Source organism: Hermetia illucens, chromosome 3 (genome assembly GCF_905115235.1).
Source record: "Hermetia illucens chromosome 3, iHerIll2.2.curated.20191125, whole genome shotgun sequence".
Lineage (NCBI taxonomy): Eukaryota > Metazoa > Arthropoda > Insecta > Diptera > Stratiomyidae > Hermetia > Hermetia illucens.
Genome location: NC_051851.1, coordinates 19,702,782 through 19,720,694, shown reverse-complemented (window position 1 = coordinate 19,720,694; position 17,913 = coordinate 19,702,782). Strand labels below are relative to the sequence as shown.

Here is a 17,913-nt window from a genome sequence, read left to right as displayed (position 1 = left end):
GGATGAAGTTAGTGTCCCCTAACTGGGAGTTAGCGGAAAAGGTTTGAAGTTTGGCTTGGTCCATAAGTTTTTTGAAAATTCTGTCAATGGACTGCGGATTAGAAATATAAAAATTCAGTCTCAAGTACTGTTGGTGTCCATACATTTGGCAATACCAATTGCGTCAAACTGACGTGCGTTTGACAGATGACATTCCAGGCTATATTTTTAATCCAGACAGTTCTGCAATTCGCCGCTTGTGCAAAAAGTTATATTGATTTAAAAATTAATGAGATATGTTATCTGAAGAAACAGGCGTTATGAGGGAATGCCGGGCCCAGGAGTGGTTTATTCAATTCCGCTCCGGAAATTTGAATGTCAAAGATGGCTCTCGCTTTGGTCGACCAGTCACTGGAAGAGTCGGTGAAATGATACAAATGGTCGACCATAAACCGGCATGCAAGCTGTCAACAGATAGCGAGGGCACTAAAAGTCAAGCGCATGACATGCAATCATCTCAAAAAAGCAAGCTACTCAAAGAAGCTTGATGTTTGGGTGCCACATGAATTAAGAGAAAGAAACTTGATTGCAAAGTTATCATCAGTGAGGTGGATGAGGCAGCGTTTGACGAGTTGCCCTCGATGAAACCGCAAGTTATATACTTTTTGCAACTTGGGTGCTTGTCCAAGAATGAGGATTCCGTGGACACAAATGTTGCTTTCAAATTGGTACGGTCCGCCATTAAGTGGATGGCGGACTTAGGAATCCCTCGATTCTCAAACAAAATTCTAGTTAAGCCTCAGCGAGCTTAACTGCACGTCGGGACACACTGGGAGTTCCCGGAGCCAGAGTTAGTAGACTGCGTTGCCCCGAGCGAGCGCTGACCCGTCCGTGAGTTCCGTGATCAGCTAAGCGTAGGTCAGGCCTCAGGGAACTGGGGTAGCGGCTATGTCCCCGAGGGCACACCCGTTCCTGACTATTGCGGCCGGTTTCCTTGTACACGATGCGCTGATGAATTTTCCATGGAGAATAAATCTAACCAAATAAATAAAAAAAATCGACGAAATAGCAGAGAAGGAGGAAGAGCTGAGTGGGCTTGGATGCAGTACAAAATGCGTCGTTCACTGCAACGATCAGCGAAAGAGGCAGCGAGGGCTGAGATACCCGATGTGATTCCGGAATACCCAAATAAAGAGGAAGCCTTGCCAAGTGACGCGACTGACGATTCGGGGGCATAAACTACAATACCCTGTAGTGCCCCTGTTTCGAAAAAAAGCCCAGTCAGAATCGCTAGTCCTGAACAAGTGGATTCTGACACAAACTGAAGAGAAGTGCAGTCGGCCGTCCTAGCTAGAGTCGAAGAGGAAAGGCTCATCAGGTAATGCGCGGCATGCGCATGCGACCGCCTATGCGGTCGGGAACGTTCCTCCAGAGAAATATCAGCAAGGGCATCAACATCATCATGCGACCGTGGAGAGCAGTGGAAGACAATTGTAGAAACAGCACAGTTCCGGCTGAAAACCCTACTAGCACCAAACGGATAGCCCCCTTGCAAAGCGAACTGGGGAAAAAGAGGAAAGATGATATCATGCCTAAAAGAGACTTTACCAAGTAGTTTCCAGGGAACAAAAAAAGGCGAAGAAAAATAAAAGGAAACAACTGGCCAAAGACAAGGAGGCTGTAAACCAAAAGCCAGTAGCAGAAAAGACGAGGAAACGTAGAAGGAGTAGACCGTCAGCTGTGCTCATTAAGTCAACGGAAGGCAAAACATGAGACCCGAAAACAACGGAGCAGAAGTGTCTTCCATACGAAAAACGAAGGGTGGCAGAGCTCTCATCGAACTAGGCTCCAAAACGACTAGCAAGAGTATGTTCTGCGAAGCGATTAAAGGGTTATTGGAGGAGAAGGATCTTGTTTCTAGTCTAGGGCCTATGTGCTCTCTAGAGATCTTGGCTGCCTTACAGAAAAGGTCGAAGTGGAGGAGATCATGAAGTGTGAATGTTCAGAGGTAACCAATGCCCGGATGGGTATCACCTCTGTAAATGCCCGAGGCCAAAAACTCGCCGCATTGATGGTATCCCAGCGGAAGTTTACAAACTGGTGTTCCGTCAACGACCAGACTCACTGCTAGGGACATTCAATGCTTGTTTGAAGGAGAGCATTTTCTTTGCCGCTGGTGGCCCGACTCGCGCTGATCAGCAAGGGAAAAGGAGACACGGAGCTGCCAACTGCATACCGACTGCTGTGTATGCTTGACACGGTCGGGAAAGTGGTCGAAAAACTCATCAGCAATAGACTCGATGAAGCGATCCGCGCTGCCTTGGGCTTATCCCCAAGGCAATTCAGATTCAGAACAGGGAGATCCACTGTGGATACTGTTATGGAGGTCGTGGGTGTGGTTCAACGGGCCGAGGTACAGAGCCGCCGATCTCGACGGATAGTGCTCCTTATAATGCTTGATGTTAGAAATGTATTCAATTCCGTAAGATGGATGAATGGCCACTCATGCTTTCAGCCTTGCGCTGGAAAAAACCGAAAAAGAATCCTGACCTTGCGTCTCATATCGATCGACGAGCAGACTATATAGTTAAAATCTTACGGGAGCAAGGCAGTCGGTTCTGCTCTATGGCGCGGAGGTATGGGCTGACGCCTTTGGAGGTGCATCGTAAACGCCCTGCTCAAGTGCACAGACGGGGAGCTTTGCGAGTGGCATCTGCTTACCGTACTGTTTCAGAACTGGCCATGATGGTGATCGTAGGACTGATCCCCGTTGCCCTCCTTGCCAAGGACCGTAAAGCTATCTGCCGCCGTAAGGGCGAAAACTTAAGAGAGGTGGTTGTCCGTGAAAAACGTCAATGCACCGTGGTGAACATTGCATCGGGAACTTTGTGTGCTCAGGTATACTAGGTACTGTGCAAGATAGTTTCCTGATACTTCGACAAGACAGTATCCTGATCCTGTGAAACGGATTCAAAAGAAACCACAGAATCAGATGCAGGAATCCTCATCTCTCACCACTGGTCTGGCTGATTCTCCTCCAAATTCACTTTCCATTTCACTGGTTTCTTCACTCATGATAATCATTTTCTTCTTCAGCCTTTGTCCTGTTCAGAAGCGTGGTCGGCTCTTTTCGACCGTTTGCCCCATTTTGCTCGGCCAAGGCCTGATCTGGATGAATTCGCGAGACCATCTTTGTATTGGCTGGTTTTTTGGTCGTTTCCCATCGACTTTGATGTTTAGACCAACCTTGGCAAGTGGATTCTCGCTAGCGAGAATGACATAACGATGCCATAGAAGATGCCTCACTTGCAATTTTTTCACGATTGGGGCAACCACGATCGATCGCGTAAATCAATTCTGTAGTAGTAGCCTCGGGAAAGTTTCTTGATGAAAAGCGAACTGCTCATGACCGATACATGCCGGGACACACTGGGAGTCTCCGGAGCCGTCGACAGCTTCATCGATGGGATGATGTGAGCCTAGCTCTGCCAAGGTGGTAGTTGTGGCATGCAGAGAGAGAGAGAGAGGAGCCAGCCCCTTCGGGACCCTGGTCGGGCAGTGTGCATTGAACCGATATTAATTCCGGGATCAGCTAATCGTAGGTCAGACTTCAGGGAACTGAGGTAGGGGCTTTGTTCGCTCCCTTGCACACGATGCGTTGGTAAAAAAACTTAAATGGCGAACAAAAACAAACCGAACCCAGCGTAAGTAAGGGCTGAAATACGCAACGAGACATCTCGGGATGGGCAGAGGGAAAGAAAGACTCGCGGCACCTGCAACGGAAACGGGAACCCAGACAGTACCACGCAGTGCTATAATTGCGGAAAGAGACACAGTGGAAACTGCCGAAACTAACCAATGGTTCCGAATATAAGCCGAACAAGAGGGCCGTCTGGCGCAAGCTGAAGAGAAAAGGCTTATTAAGAAATGCACGGCAGTTGTGAAGCACATGCACGGGCTGATGGAGCTCCTGGACAGAATTTCATATTATGAATATAATATAATAATATATTATTATATTATATTCATATTTCATGGATATGGTGAGTATGAGAAAATTTGCAGGAAGCAGGAACAACCTCGCCCCCCGATGAGAACCCTACGATTTCCAAATGCAAAGTGAAAACGAAAGGAGGAAGGGGCATCTGAAGGAGACTTCACCCAGATATTCTTCAGGGTTCAAAAGAAGAAGGCGAGGAGAGACAAGAGACAACAACACGCCGCATCATCAGAAAAATCTCTGCTTAAAATTAAGGCGGACACGAAGGACGGAGCACCAAAAGAAAAGGTGGAGAGATGAAGGAGGAATAGATCGGCAGCTCTGCTTATTAACCCGACGGAAGGCAAGACTTTTGCGGAAGTCCTCAATGAAATTCGTTACAAGATCAAACCCAAAGACAACGGAGCAGACGTGTCTTGCATTCGTAAAACGACGGGGGGTTGAGTCCTAGTCGAACTAGCCCCGAGGACAACCAATAAAGTTACGTTCTGTGAAGCAATCAAAGGGTTTCTAGGAGAGAAAACTTTGGATTCCAACTTGAAATCCACGTGTTCTCTGGAAATTCGAGATCTTGACTGCCTCACAGAAAAGAACGAGGTAGAAGAGGCCATCAAACCGCGATTGTCCGGAGGTAACCAATGTTCGGATTGATGTCGCCTCTGTGAACTCCCGAGGCTAAAAAATTACCCAAAATTGAGGGGACGGCTTTGTCTGGATTCAGTGTTCAGGGATGACGTTTTCCAGTGTCTATCTTACGTCGAATGAGACGATGTCGGATTTTCGACGCAGGCTTGATGCTTTGAACGAAACTATCTTAGGCACGGATAGGCGGATCTTGGTCGGGGGTGACTTCAATGGGGCATGCCCCGCTTAGACTCCAGAGGGAAACGAATTCTCGAAATGGCGGCGAGAACAGGACTGGTATTTCTAAACAACGGATCACCCCAACATTTCCCAAGCCCAAGCTGCGAGGGAAGCATTCCGAACGTAACCTTCGCGTCGAAGTCACTGTTGTAGTTGGTAAACGGTTGGCGAGTTCTGGAAGACCTCGGCAAGCGACCATCAATATATTGTCTTCGAAATGGTGGACATAAACTCTCGTTGCGAAATGTGAAAACCGGGAGGATTGTCGAAACTCTTGGAACAGGTGGGGCCGCGCTGGAGGGTACTTCTGGGGGTGGTGGCGCCGCAGCTGATACGGTCGTAAATTCAGTTATGAACCTGATAACGACGGCCTGCGGAGCCTCAATGCACAGGAGGGCATCGAGACGTGGCAAACCTTCTATATATTGGTAGACGATGGAAATTGCAGAGCTGCGGAAGGAGGGTCACAGACTCCGCCGCTTAGCACAACGTCTAAGCGACCGGGGGAGGCATGTACCATAATGATGGAGTACAAATCAGCCAAAAAAAGACTTCGCAGTGCAATAAACAGGAGCAAAGCTCGCTGGTGTCAGGATCTGGTCGACGGGGTGAATGGGGACTCGGTTATAAACTGGTAACTCGAAAAGTCGGGGCTCTGCGGAAACCCTGTTCACTTAAGGCCGAACAGATGGACCGCATTGTAAGGGCACTATTCCCTGTCCATACGAGACGATGACGCCGGCGCGGAGAGCGCCGAGGACTTCCACTTTTCTCTATAAAAGAGTTCGAGCAGGCAGTCCTATCTATGAAAAGCAAAAAGGCGCCAGAACCCGATGGTATTTCAGCAGAGATATGCAAACTGGTATTCCAACACCGGCCAGACCTACTGCTCGGCGCATTCAACGCTTGCCTGAAAGAGGGCATTGGGGGCACTTGGCACTAGGGGACCAACCGCGACAACCGAGCTAAACGAACATGAACCAGAAATTCGCCAGGGACATGCGAATTTAGGGGCGTTCCCGGCGCCCATGACACCAGTACACCTCTGGTAAGGTTTCGTGACCCAAAGCCACTTCAGATGAATCCCCAAGCAGACTCCGATTTGATGGCCCTTATTTAGCGTTGGGAGCATTCGCCTACTGCATCACGGCCAGCAAACCATAGTGAGTACAGCGTTTTCCGGTGCTACCACATGGAGGTTCTCCTCGACTCCTCGGTTTTGGTCTTGCCGTCAGAGTTGAAAATTTGTCCATCCTCGGTGAGGAAGACGGGGCTCTCCCGTTGAAATTTGCTCGAAATATTCTCGTAAGCTTTCTGTTGGGACTCGTTGATCGGTAAAAGTAACGCGGTGTCGGCTTTTGACAAGTATATACGGATCTGTCTCACCATCCCGAGTGTCCAGTTTATTGTAAAGATTCTCGAAATGGACCGCTCGGGTAACAGCGATTCCTTTCTTTGCTTCCCGGTTGGCATTTTTGTAAGTTTGCCAATTGGCCAGCGTTTTATTGTCGAGAAACTTATGGCGGATTCGTTTCGTTTCCACGGACCTGCACTTGGACATCGTCATACCAAAGTCCAGGATCTCGATTGATGAACCGCTTACCAGTCTTGGTGACCCGGAGGGTTGCGATCGATCGTCGATCGTGTTTTTAACTTGGGTCCATCGTGCAAGTGAGGTCATTTCTTCTTTTCTCTCACGAAATCGCCACCATTTGATTCGGGGCGGGCTAGTGAGTTCCTAATGCCGTCTTATGGGTGGCTTGATTCGCAAGATCGCGATCAATGGGCGATATTGAGATACGATAAAAGTAGGGTGTGTGAACTAGAATTAAGTTAAAAATAAAAAAAAGCTGCGCATCCCAAAATGTCGATCCTAACACTTTCCCCTGACAAGCAACCAAAACGGCTCGATCGCAAGCGAAGTTTCGCGCCTCTGCCTCAGCCGCACTGAAGATCTCGCCTTCGAGTCGTGGCTCCGCGCATCGCTTGAGCTGCTTCGCGCCGTGGACTTGCTGCGCTTGCTTTCTTCCCGTTTGCCTTTTGCGTTTGACATTCGCGTCTGTCGCGATTTTTTCCCGTTCGCTGTCTCCGCGGAACGAGATCTTGGCAAGTTGACAAGTCCAAGTTGGCCGAGCCGCGCCGCCGTTTGCGGGCACGTCCGCCTTTCTTTCGTGTGCAGGCACACATGCGTGATCAACTGTTGCTTGTCCTGCCGCCACGGGCCCGAGAGTGTCCGCTTCCGACCGAGCAGGCGGCCGCCGGGGTGGAAAACGTCCGCAGCGCGTCTTACCTACTTAAGTTGCGCGGTCCGACCTTCGGAGGAATCCCAAGGACTCGCGGCCGCGACTTCGAGGGGGTGCCGGACTGGCCACTCACCTGGGTCGACGAGCTTCAGCATGACGCCGCCGATGTGCATGTCGCCCTTCACGCGAAGGGTCTTCTCCACCTGCAGGTCGGTGATGTAGACCCGCAGGTTCCAGGTATTGTCTCCGACGTGAATCATGGCTCGGCCGCTTCCGCTTCTTGGACTCTGCAAAACAACAACACGCGAACGACACGAACTGAGGATGGGCCAGACGGGCTAGGACTCTCCGTGAAAATCTCGGGACGGGCACTGGGCACTTGATGATTCACACACACAGAATTCGCCACTTCTTTCTTCGCGTGCACGCAATTTCCCTAGAACTCGTCGATTGGTTTCGGTGTCCGTTTATCGCCTCGCGTCGCTGTCACTGCACATTGTAACGCACTGAAAACACTGCGAGCGTGGCCAACTTGGATTCTTCACTTGGCACCGCGAAACTTCGATCGGAAAATCACTTGTGGACTCTTCGGAAGGATATAAACAGCCGAATTTGTAACTCGTTTTCACCGGTGATGGGCGCGTGACCCCACGTCAACTCACGATGACTTTACTCAGCAGACTGACGGCGATGACTTTTTGACGTTTTCTCGCGTTCTCCCAATTTGACTTCTATCCTTCTCTTTCAAATGGATTGTGCAGTTAATCTCTTTCTAGCATTCGCAAATTCAGCACAATTTCAGAGAATTCGATTCGCTCTCACTTTTAAGAGCTTTGGAACATTCAAGAGAGCGATATCACTTGTATGCAATCTCGCTTCTCTTCCCATAATACTCTGCTCACAAACCATAGAATTTACCCAATAATTATAAATATGAAATGGTTGAGATCGGGGGATTCCCCTTGAGGGCTATTATCTATGATAAGCGAATATTTGAACCAATTCAAACTTTTTATGAATATTTTTGGTGGAAATCTCAAATTTCGCGTACTTACAAACTGGTTTTGTGTAAGGCAAAACATTAAAATCGGTTGTGGGGATTGCGGTTTTCGTGGTTCCGCGATTTGATGATGGATTCTGATACAATGGCTTGAAATAAGACTAGAACAAGTCGGGAAACCGGAAGCTTGACGCTTCAGGTATAAAAGGTTTTGTGTTTCCCTATGTGAGGAGCATATCCACCTCTCAACACCTTCAAATCCATTGAAATCTCACTGATCTCCTTCGAATCCCAATCAACCTCGGTCTTCGTTGCCTCTGTATACTGCCCCAACCAATCCCTCGACACCCACGACTTTCTCCGCATCAAGTCCTTCTGCGCGTCCCTACACTGCTCTCCCGGTAAACAATTTTCCCTGATCATAGGTGGAGACCTCAATGCCAAACACCGGTCCTGGTTCGATGCACGGTCGAACCACAACGGGGATCAGCTCCACCTGTTCCTCACAACCTCAAATCCCAACATCAACCTAGCCCATTTTAGTTCAGCACTTCTGACCTTCAACAGACCACACTACTATTCCTACCTAGACCACTTCCTGATCAGCAGTAACCTGACTGTCATTCCCAACCCTAACACCTCCCCCTTCCTCGAAACGGTCCCCGGCATCAGCGATCACGACGCCGTAATCCTAAGACTAAAACTTCCGGACAGAGTCATTCGGTCCACCCCACCCTAAGTTCCCGACGTTCAGCATACAAACTGGAAACATATCAACCTGGCCCTCAAAACCAAACTTCAACCTCTCCTACTCTCATCCAACCGTACAGTCCCTAATGAAGCCATCGACCTGGCAGTTCGTCAATACACCGAAGCAGTTCGGCAAGTATGCGACGAACTGATCCCTTCCCGTCCCTTAAATTACCGCAACCTAATCACCCTTCCCGACGATATCCTATTCGACATCCAATTCAAAAAGACCCTCAGGCGGAGACTATTTAGGAATAGATACTCTCCGTAATCCTCCCACCTCCTCACCGAAATCCGCGAACTGGACAAGTCCATTTGCGAACGAATCCTCACCCTATATTCCCAATATCTCCACAACCGTCTCGCCAACACCGAACTGAACCCTGGTACATACAGGGAACTCAGAAAAACCTGCCCGCGTTTGGGCAAATCAGTCCAACAAAACGCGATCCTTCTCCAAAACATCCCACCCACAGAAAAAGTAAAAGTCCTCGCAGACCACTTCCTGCAAGCTCACCACTGCACCCTCCACTTCCGTGAACCAAGTTTCGATAACGAGGTAAACGGACAGATCTCCCAACTTCTAACCCACCCTTTCTACCTCATTCCCCAACCCGTACAAAATCCCTTCACCCATGCCCTCGCCGACCCAAGTCAGCGAGAGAATATCCTCCCCATCCACTTTGTCAGCCCAGACTCCGTCAGGGCGGCCATCGCCGCCTCTAAAAACAAGAAATCGGTTGGGCTTGCCAAAATCCCCTCCATTGTCCTTAAGAAATGCGCCCCAAGCATTGCCCCCATTATGCCCTCCATCATCAACCACTGCCTTATCAACGCCCACTTCCCAACAGATTGGAAGAGTGCTCGAATTGTTCCTATTCCCAAAAAAAACCAAAACCCACTAAATCCCGATAGCTACAGGCCTATCTCAATCCTCTCATCCTCCGCCTAGATTTTCGAGCGGATCATCAAAGTCATTACCGACGAGCACTGTGACTCTAATCATTCAATCCCACAATTCCAATTCGCCAATCGCCCCAAACACTCAGTCGAGCATGCACTACTCGTACTCAAATCGGACGTCCTCCTCGGCCTCAACCGGAACGCTCCGACCATAGCTTGTCTCCTCGACATAAAGAGGGCTTGCGACTCCGTATGGCAATACGGACTCGCATACAAGCTTTCTGAAGTCCTCCAGTTCCATCCGCACCTCTGCAAGCTAATTCTTAGCTTTCTTGATGGGCGAAAATCCCAAATCCAACTCCGTGAACACCTCTCCTCCTCATATTCTAGCCCGGCTGGCATCCCTCAGGGGTCAGTCCTCTCCGCACCCTCTTTTCCCTGTTTACCGCAGACCTTCCTAAACCAACTCCACACCCAAATCCAATCCGAATCCTTCAATACGCGGATCATCTCATCCTCTACATCTCCACCAGAAACATCCCTGCCGGTGAAGCCCGCCTGAATTTCTATTTGGACGAGCTCTACCGGTATTTCACCCGCTGGAAACTGTCCCTAAATCTACAAAAATGCGAAACCATCGTATTCCGTGGTACCGCTAAGATGACGCCGAAAATGAGGAACGACATTTCAACCCTATCCCTGAAGATCCCAACCGTCAAAGAAGTCACCTACCTTGGGGTGACAATCAATTCCCGCCTATCCCACGTCCCACATATCATGAAGGCACAGAACCGTGTAACAGGGGCCTTCAAATCCCTCTACCCAATCCTAAAATACACTAGCCCAACACCTCAGAAAGTCAAGCTGTTTTGCTACAAACAGCTTATCCGTCCCCTCTTCGTTTTCGGCTTCATCTTCTGGTCCGACGCTTCCCCCCACCCAATCGAACGACTCCGCTGCAAAGAGCGCAGAATCCTCCGCCACTGCAATAAATCATTTGATGATTGCTAATAGTCAACCTCATACGCTTCACACTCTGAGTTTAATATTATTAGCAAATGCGTGGATTTTATCCGACACCAGATATGAAAAACGGCTGGGGAGAAATAGATTCTTCATGAATGGAATTTTAATATTTCACTCGAATGTCAATTATTCCCGTTAATTATGACGTCAGCATCTTATTTGCCTGGCTTTGGAAGCAAGTGGTTCACGCGGAATTGCTAGTTTAGTTTAGTTAATTGAGGGGAGTCGCAGCTCCGAGCACTCAGGCCATTATTAGGCCCATTATACTATCCCCGTAAGTTGCCTTTTTTTTTTTTTTGATGGATGGAGGTGGAAATCTTAGAAAGACGCTGCTGCCCCAGGTTGCAGCAGTGTGTGGGATTCACACCCACTAAAACCACCCCCACTCTTCTGCCGCTCCCCGCGGGACCACCGTGAAGTATTACTTCGCGGGGGAGGCTCTGGTTCGCTATACCAGCTCGTCCATGTCACGTCTCCGTCGCGCCGCCTTCCGAGCTCGATCCAACTCCAGGAGTTTTGTCTGCACCACGGCTACTGCCTCATTTACCGCCATCCAGTTTTCCTCCGACTTCAACATCTCTTCCACCAGGTTGGAGGGCTCGATGTCCGCCCCTAAGATGCTGTTCAACCTCCTTTTCTGCTCCAGAAATCTGGGACAATGGAACATAACGTGCTCCGGGTCCTCGAGTGTAGCACCGCATTCAGAACAGTTGGGAGACTCGTCCAACTCGAAGCGATGCAAGTACTTCCTATAGCCACCGTGTCCCGTAAGGAACTGTGTCAGGTGGTAATTCAATTCTCCGTGCTTTCGGTTGACCCATTTCTCGATACACGGGATCAATGTATGGGTCCACCTGCCCTTGTCGGAGTTATCCCACCGTTGTTGCCACTTACCACACAACTCTCTCCTGATGGCTTTTCGGAAATCCGCATTCACCTCGGCTGGATTTGCCTTCTGTTTTTCGTAGAGCCAGTGTGCCTCGCTCGCTAGAAGATCTATAGGGATCATTCCTGCGATAACACACACTGCCTCCGTCGACGCCGTCCTAAATGCGCTACACACCCTTAGCGCAATTGGCCGGTATGCCGAACATATTTTCCTCCGGTTGACAGTGTGGTTCAACGCTCCCGCCCAGACAGGGGCCGCGTATAGCAGGATCGACCTCACCACCCCCGCGATGAGTAGCCTGCGACTATACTTCGGCCCTCCCACGTTAGGCATCATCCTTGCAAGGGATGAGCTGGCATTTGCTGCCTTCTCTCGCGCATAATCCAAGTGTCCCTTGAAACTCAGCTTGGCATCGATCATCACCCCCAGGTATTTGACAACCGATTTTGAGACGACCTCACGATTACCAACCTGAATGGTAACCGTGTTGTTCTTCCTACTGTTGGTAATGAGGACCGCCTCCGTCTTTTCGTCCGCCAGGTCCAGCTTGACCATTCGTAACCATGACTTAATGGTATGAATGGCTTCATTTGCATAAAGCTCCACGTCCTCGGGATGCTTTGCAATTGCAACTACCGCCAAGTCGTCCGCAAAACCAATCAGCGTTGTCTTCTCCGGCACGCGAAGGCCAAGCACTCCGTCGTACATTATGTTCCACAGCAGCGGTCCTAATACAGAACCTTGAGGCACACCTGCTGTCACAATGTACTCCTTCGGCCCGTCGTCCGTCTCGTACCAGAGAAGTCTGTCCGAAAGGTAACTCTCGATGAGCCGAGCCAAGTAGCTAGGAACACCCAGTTTGGCGAAAGCGCCCTTAATCCAGCCCCAGTTGGCTGAGTTAAAAGCATTTTTGACGTCCAGCGTCACCAGAGCACAGCATTTGCCCATGGCCATTGCATTTCGAGCCAATTCCACGACCTTTGCTACTGCATCGACCGTAGAACGGGCTCGCCGAAACCCATATTGCCGCTCTGAAAGACCACCCGCAAGCTCGATGAACGGGAGCAGCCGGTTGTATATCACCCTCTCCAACATCTTCCCCATGGTGTCTAAGGGCGATATGAAGAGGGCACGCCGGGTGGTTTTCGGGGCTTCTGCCTCTTCCACTGGGCGGGAAACACTCCTTCCGCCATGCACGATTCGAATGTGCTTGCGAACCACCTTGGTATGGCCTTGACCGCCACCTTCAGAGCCCTGTTCGGAATTCCGTCCAATCCCGGAGCCTTGCTGTCCCCAATACGTCTGCAGATTTCCCAAAGTTCCTCTTCGGTAACATCAGGGATCGAGAAGACTTCCTGCTGAGCTGCCAGTTGGGGCTCTCTTTCGTCCTGCTCCTGCTGCGGGAAAAGAGTTGTAATTATTTGCAACAAGAGCCGTGGGCATGTCACCTGAGGTGATTTTCGCCCGCGGATCTTCTTCATTACAACTTGGTAGGCGGTACCCCACGGATTCGTATTAGCCTCCATGCAGAGCTTCTGGTAGCATTCCCGCTTGCTTCTCCGAATGGCCTTCTTAAGGTTGCTTCGCAGATCCCTGTATTCCTCCTCACGCTCCTGGTGCTCCGGCCTTCCCCTTGTCCTGTGGGAAAGTCTCCTCGCTCGGAGACAAGAGGATCTCAAGGCAGCGATCTCCGTGTTCCACCAGTAGTTTGGCCTCTTGCCGTGGTGCAAACGTCGTCGTGGCATCGTAGCGTCGCATGCTTCGGTTACACGCTGAGACAGCTGTGTGACCCTTTCCACCGCTGTTCCATCCGGATCATGGGTTCCCTCCAATGCGGCCAGGAATGTCTCCTCGTCGAAAGCTCCGACAGACCAGCCAACCGCCATTGTGAGAGTATCCACTTTCGGGTGATATTGATATTCATAGTCTTCAATTTTCATAGAAGCAACAACTTTGACATATTATAACTTTGTTAGTAATAGTGCGATCATCACTGCAAGATTTCGCGGTGCTAGGATGAATTTAAGGGGGATTTCCAGTCAATTACAAAAAATTATAATAATATACTATTATTAATTTTATTTGAACAGATATCGGTATGGAAGGTATTTCCCAGGCACCATATAGTGGCAGCGTCCTGATCTTTTTCAGAGGTTGGGTAGTTTCTGAGAATGATCCCCTTAAAGAAATGATCACTTTCAGCCCCCCGCACTCCCCACCTTTCCAACAAATGCCAATACTAAGACCGGCTTTGAAAAGTTCTAATCGGAACCTTTAATTTGATACCCCACATGACTATATTTGATGACACCCCCCCTTAAATTCAACGTAAAAGGATGTAACTCACTGTATGTGTGAGCGTTCCGTCTCCGAGAAAAATGCGTGTGACGGACATACAGACAGACAGTAAACCGATTTTAATAAGGTTTTGTGTTTACACCCTTGTTACCGTTGTCCGGTTAACCTATTATCCAAGATATTGCCTGCAAAATTCCTCCAAGATTCAAGCTTCGAGTCTTAGCAAAGAGCGGATATTTTTATTTCTACCTAGGAAAGCGCAAATAGGAAAATTGTGCTCCAATAGTTTCTTACAAGCAAAAAACAACAAAACCTTAATCTAATTACTGACTAATTTTACTTTATTTTGTTTCGTTGGGAAACATTAGCATAAATTGCATTTCCCACATTATCTGTTTCATACCAAAGAGGCTTCACTCCAGACAAATCAGCAACAGATCAGATTTTCTCTCTGCGGCAAGCGATGGAAAAACTGTTGAAATATGGACACCAATTGCATCATCTATTCATCGACTCTAAAACCGCCTATGATAGCATAGCCAGGGTAAATCTGTACGCGGCCATGAAATAATTCGGTATCGCGACAAAATTGATAAGACTGACTAGGCTGACCCTGGCCAATGTGCGAGGCAGATGAAAGCAGCAGGATCACTCTCAAGACCATTCGACATCAACAACGGTCCACGACAAGGGGATGCCCTATTATGCGTCCTCTTCAACCTGGCCCTGAAGAAAGTGATCCGTGATGCTGAGGTAAATGCAAGAGGTACGATTCTCATTAAGTGCACCCAACTACTGGCCTATGCTGACGACGTCGACATCATGGGGAGAACCAGCCGAGACGTACAAACTGCCTTCATCCAGATCGAGCAGGCGGAGACTTGGGTTCTTAGCAAGAAAAATTGCGAACTCTTGGCCGCGTTCGAGAGAAGAATCCTCCGAAGAATTGTTGGCCCCCTACATGAGGATGGACGATTCCGTAGCCTACACAATGACGAAATCTATTAGCGATACCATAACCGTCCGGTTGTGGATAAAATCCGGCTCAATAGGTTACGGTGGGATATTCACTTAATCCGTATGGATGAGGATGATCCCACCCGGAAAGTCTATAAGGGCAATATCTATGGTAGAAAAAGAAGACGAGACAGACCCTGCCTAAGATGGAGCGATGGCGTAGGCCAGGACGCCAGACAGCTTTTAGGGATATCGAATTAGTGGACCTCGGCGCAAAACCGGGATGTCTGGAGTTCTTTATTAAGGGAGGTCTAGACCGGATACCGGTTATTGCGCCGTTGATGATGATGATATATGAATATGTACAGTATACGGAAATAAGCAGTTTGTTTGTTTAGGGTAAGGACGATATCTATGACATATATATCTAATATATAACATAAACGTGATTGATTGATTTTATTATCAATGAATTCTGCGAACTTTTCTTTGAATTTCTGAAAGTTAGGTGTTCCTTGTTCGTAATTGAATGCAACATTCGATTTACTAACAATCAATCATGACTTTATTTTTGGTCGCAGTATTAACAAATCTGTGATCATCTTACCAAACTCGAATTTTAAAATCAAATATCTCTTAGATTTTTCTGCCGATTTTCATAGATATGGACTTTGTTCATAGATAGAGATATTAGCTACAAATCTTAATTCATAACTTTCCTTTAGTTCCAGAGATACAAGGTGTTTATTAATTTTCACCACTCATTGTATCGGTCCAAGCGACGTCATCATCAATTTGACGTTTCGTATTGGTATTACCTTGTCTAGTCTGTGTATACTGGGCGTTACATAACTTTTGTTTCTTATGCCACTCTCTACATCGACCTCAAATTGCATGTCAATCGGTCTTGACTGGATGAATTCGTAGGTTGAAAGCTTTAATGACTGGACTAGAAATAATCTACAAAAGACTTCATATCTGCTAGCCTATTATCGAAGATATTACCAGTTAAAATCATCTAAGATTCAAGCTTATTGACGGCAAACTGCTAGCATTATCCGTAAACGGTGGTGGGCAGTAGTTCAAAAACAGAGCGAGACTCGGGGGTTCCATAAGGAACGCAGATAGAGTTGGTATATTTCGATTTTTACCTATGAGAGCTCAAATGAGAAAATTGGGCTCCGATAGTTTTTTACATAAGAAAAGAACAAAACCTGAATCTAATTACTGGCTTAGCTTACTTTATTTTGTTTCGTTGAAGAAGGGGAAGGATAAAAGCGGAGAAATAGAGAAATATTTCCCATTTCTATTTTCGTTTTGCACTCTCAAATATCATTGCTACCCCCAACAAGTAAAGGACTATTGAAGTCACTGCGAATAATATTCCAATTAGAGTCCGATTTTGATATGGGAGCTGATGATCAAAGGTTAGGGCGAAATCATCCCTTTTAGGTAAACTGGTGTCTTTGTTAGGTGCCTCTTCAAGTTTCAGTTTGTTGGGCTGTAAATGTTCACGAATCGCTTTCTTGTCTGCTTCGTCCTCGCGATAATCGAGAGGCTGCTCCACGCATTCACCACGTCTGCAATCTTTGTCACAGAATTTCCCACCATAATTTCTATTGCAGTCACATAGCTTCACAGTAGGATTCCATTTTCCATTTTCACAAACTGAAACACATTTGGGCAACCCAAACATAGGTGTAATTTCCTTGTAACCGTCACAACATTTTCTAATTGTAAACCTGGAAGTAAGATTCACGTAGACAGTCTCCTCCTTTCTTATCGGCTTGAAGTTTTGTTTGAAGGTAATCCAGGAGGGTGGTATGTGCTTCTGTCCATAAACTGGCACCTTTTTGTCGGCTATCTTCTCAAAGAAATGAGAAGTTCGACAATAGTGATCATCGATACTTGTGGCTAACAACACAGGCACTGCCATTAAGACAACCAAGCTTTTGAACGACTGTCCGTTTATATGATAAAATCCATATTTTTCGCTATGTTGTTTACAAAACAACTGAGCAAAACAAAAATTGAATGACAAATGGAATTGGCTGAAGGTGAGATTGCGTTTTATATGGGAGATAAGAGAGATAAGCCCCAATCCCTGATTATAACCTAACCCAGATGTAAGCTAAAATATTTGTCAACAACTACTTAAGGGGGGAAGACGAATACATTCAAAATATACATGCAAAATTCGGACTTAGAAGTCCGTTTCCGCCGCTAGACATTTTCCAGATCGTTCTTCGTCCACGCCAATATTCTGAGTGCATAACTCAGTGAAGGAATAGCAAATGTCTTCAGTGCATTTATTTTATTCTTCCCCGAGAGATGTGATTTCAGCACCAGCTTCACACGTATACTACAGGTATTTGTAGAAGTTTGCTTCGGTCATAGCTTCGATGTGGAGATCACTAATGCTATGTCCGGCATGTGGCTCTCGATGACCTTTGCGGATCACTTTAATTCAACACTTGTCTAATCGAAATTCCATCTGAATATAACCGTTAAACACGCCTACTATTCGCAACAGGCTTCTAAGATGGTCATCAGTACCAACATACAGCTTAATGTCATCTAGTACATCAAGTATGCGTGCTCTAGCATCATTCAGTAGCCATGAAGGGGGTGTGCCATATAAAACCAAAGAAGACTCAATAGATTGCCCTGGAAAATGTCTCTGCGTATCCGGATGGGCTGTAAGGTGTTGGTACCCTAAAATGAGCTCACTGACAAGGTGCTATCGCTATGTCATCCTTCCATGACTGTCACCAAAAACTTATTAGTTTCGGATCAATGCGATACCGACGTAGAATATCGATTAACTACGATTCGGGACGCTGTCAAAAGCCTTGGTGTAATTATTATTATTGTTTTTACTTGCATTGAAATTCATTGAATCTCAATTAATTCTTTCTACTAGAAAAATTCCAAAAATTACGTAAAAATAAGCCTTAAAATTTGGTTTCACCCTTAAGCAACACGTTTCTGTTTATCACATAAT

General features: G+C 47.5%; 2 protein-coding genes across 2 annotated transcripts in view; both read right to left on the bottom strand.

Moving 5' to 3' along the window:
- The window catches only part of LOC119651087 (unc-112-related protein), a 170,322-nt gene extending 162,562 nt beyond the window's left edge, over positions 1–7,760 (bottom strand). The window contains exon 1 of the mRNA XM_038054437.1: positions 7,220–7,760. Within this exon, the coding sequence (XP_037910365.1) occupies positions 7,220–7,346 (127 nt within the window). The 5' untranslated portion in view covers positions 7,347–7,760. The remainder of the gene's footprint in view (positions 1–7,219) is intronic.
- Positions 7,761–16,133: 8,373 nt separating this feature from the next.
- Positions 16,134–16,938, bottom strand: LOC119651614. Its single transcript, XM_038055268.1, has 2 exons — positions 16,635–16,938; positions 16,134–16,577 (listed from the first exon to the last, which is right to left on the bottom strand). Exons 1-2 carry the CDS (start codon positions 16,843–16,845, stop codon positions 16,216–16,218), a joined length of 573 nt encoding a protein of 190 aa, XP_037911196.1. The 5' UTR covers positions 16,846–16,938; the 3' UTR covers positions 16,134–16,215.
- Positions 16,939–17,913: the final 975 nt, after the last annotated feature.

Coding starts and splice junctions, on each gene's coding strand:
- LOC119651614 (XM_038055268.1), bottom strand. CDS start 16,845: ATGGCAGTGCCTGTGTTGTTAGCCACAAGTATCGATGATCACTATTGT. Junction 16,578..16,634: donor CAGGTTTACAATTAGAAAAT/GTTGTGACGGTT, acceptor AATGTGTTTCAG/TTTGTGAAAATGGAAAATGG.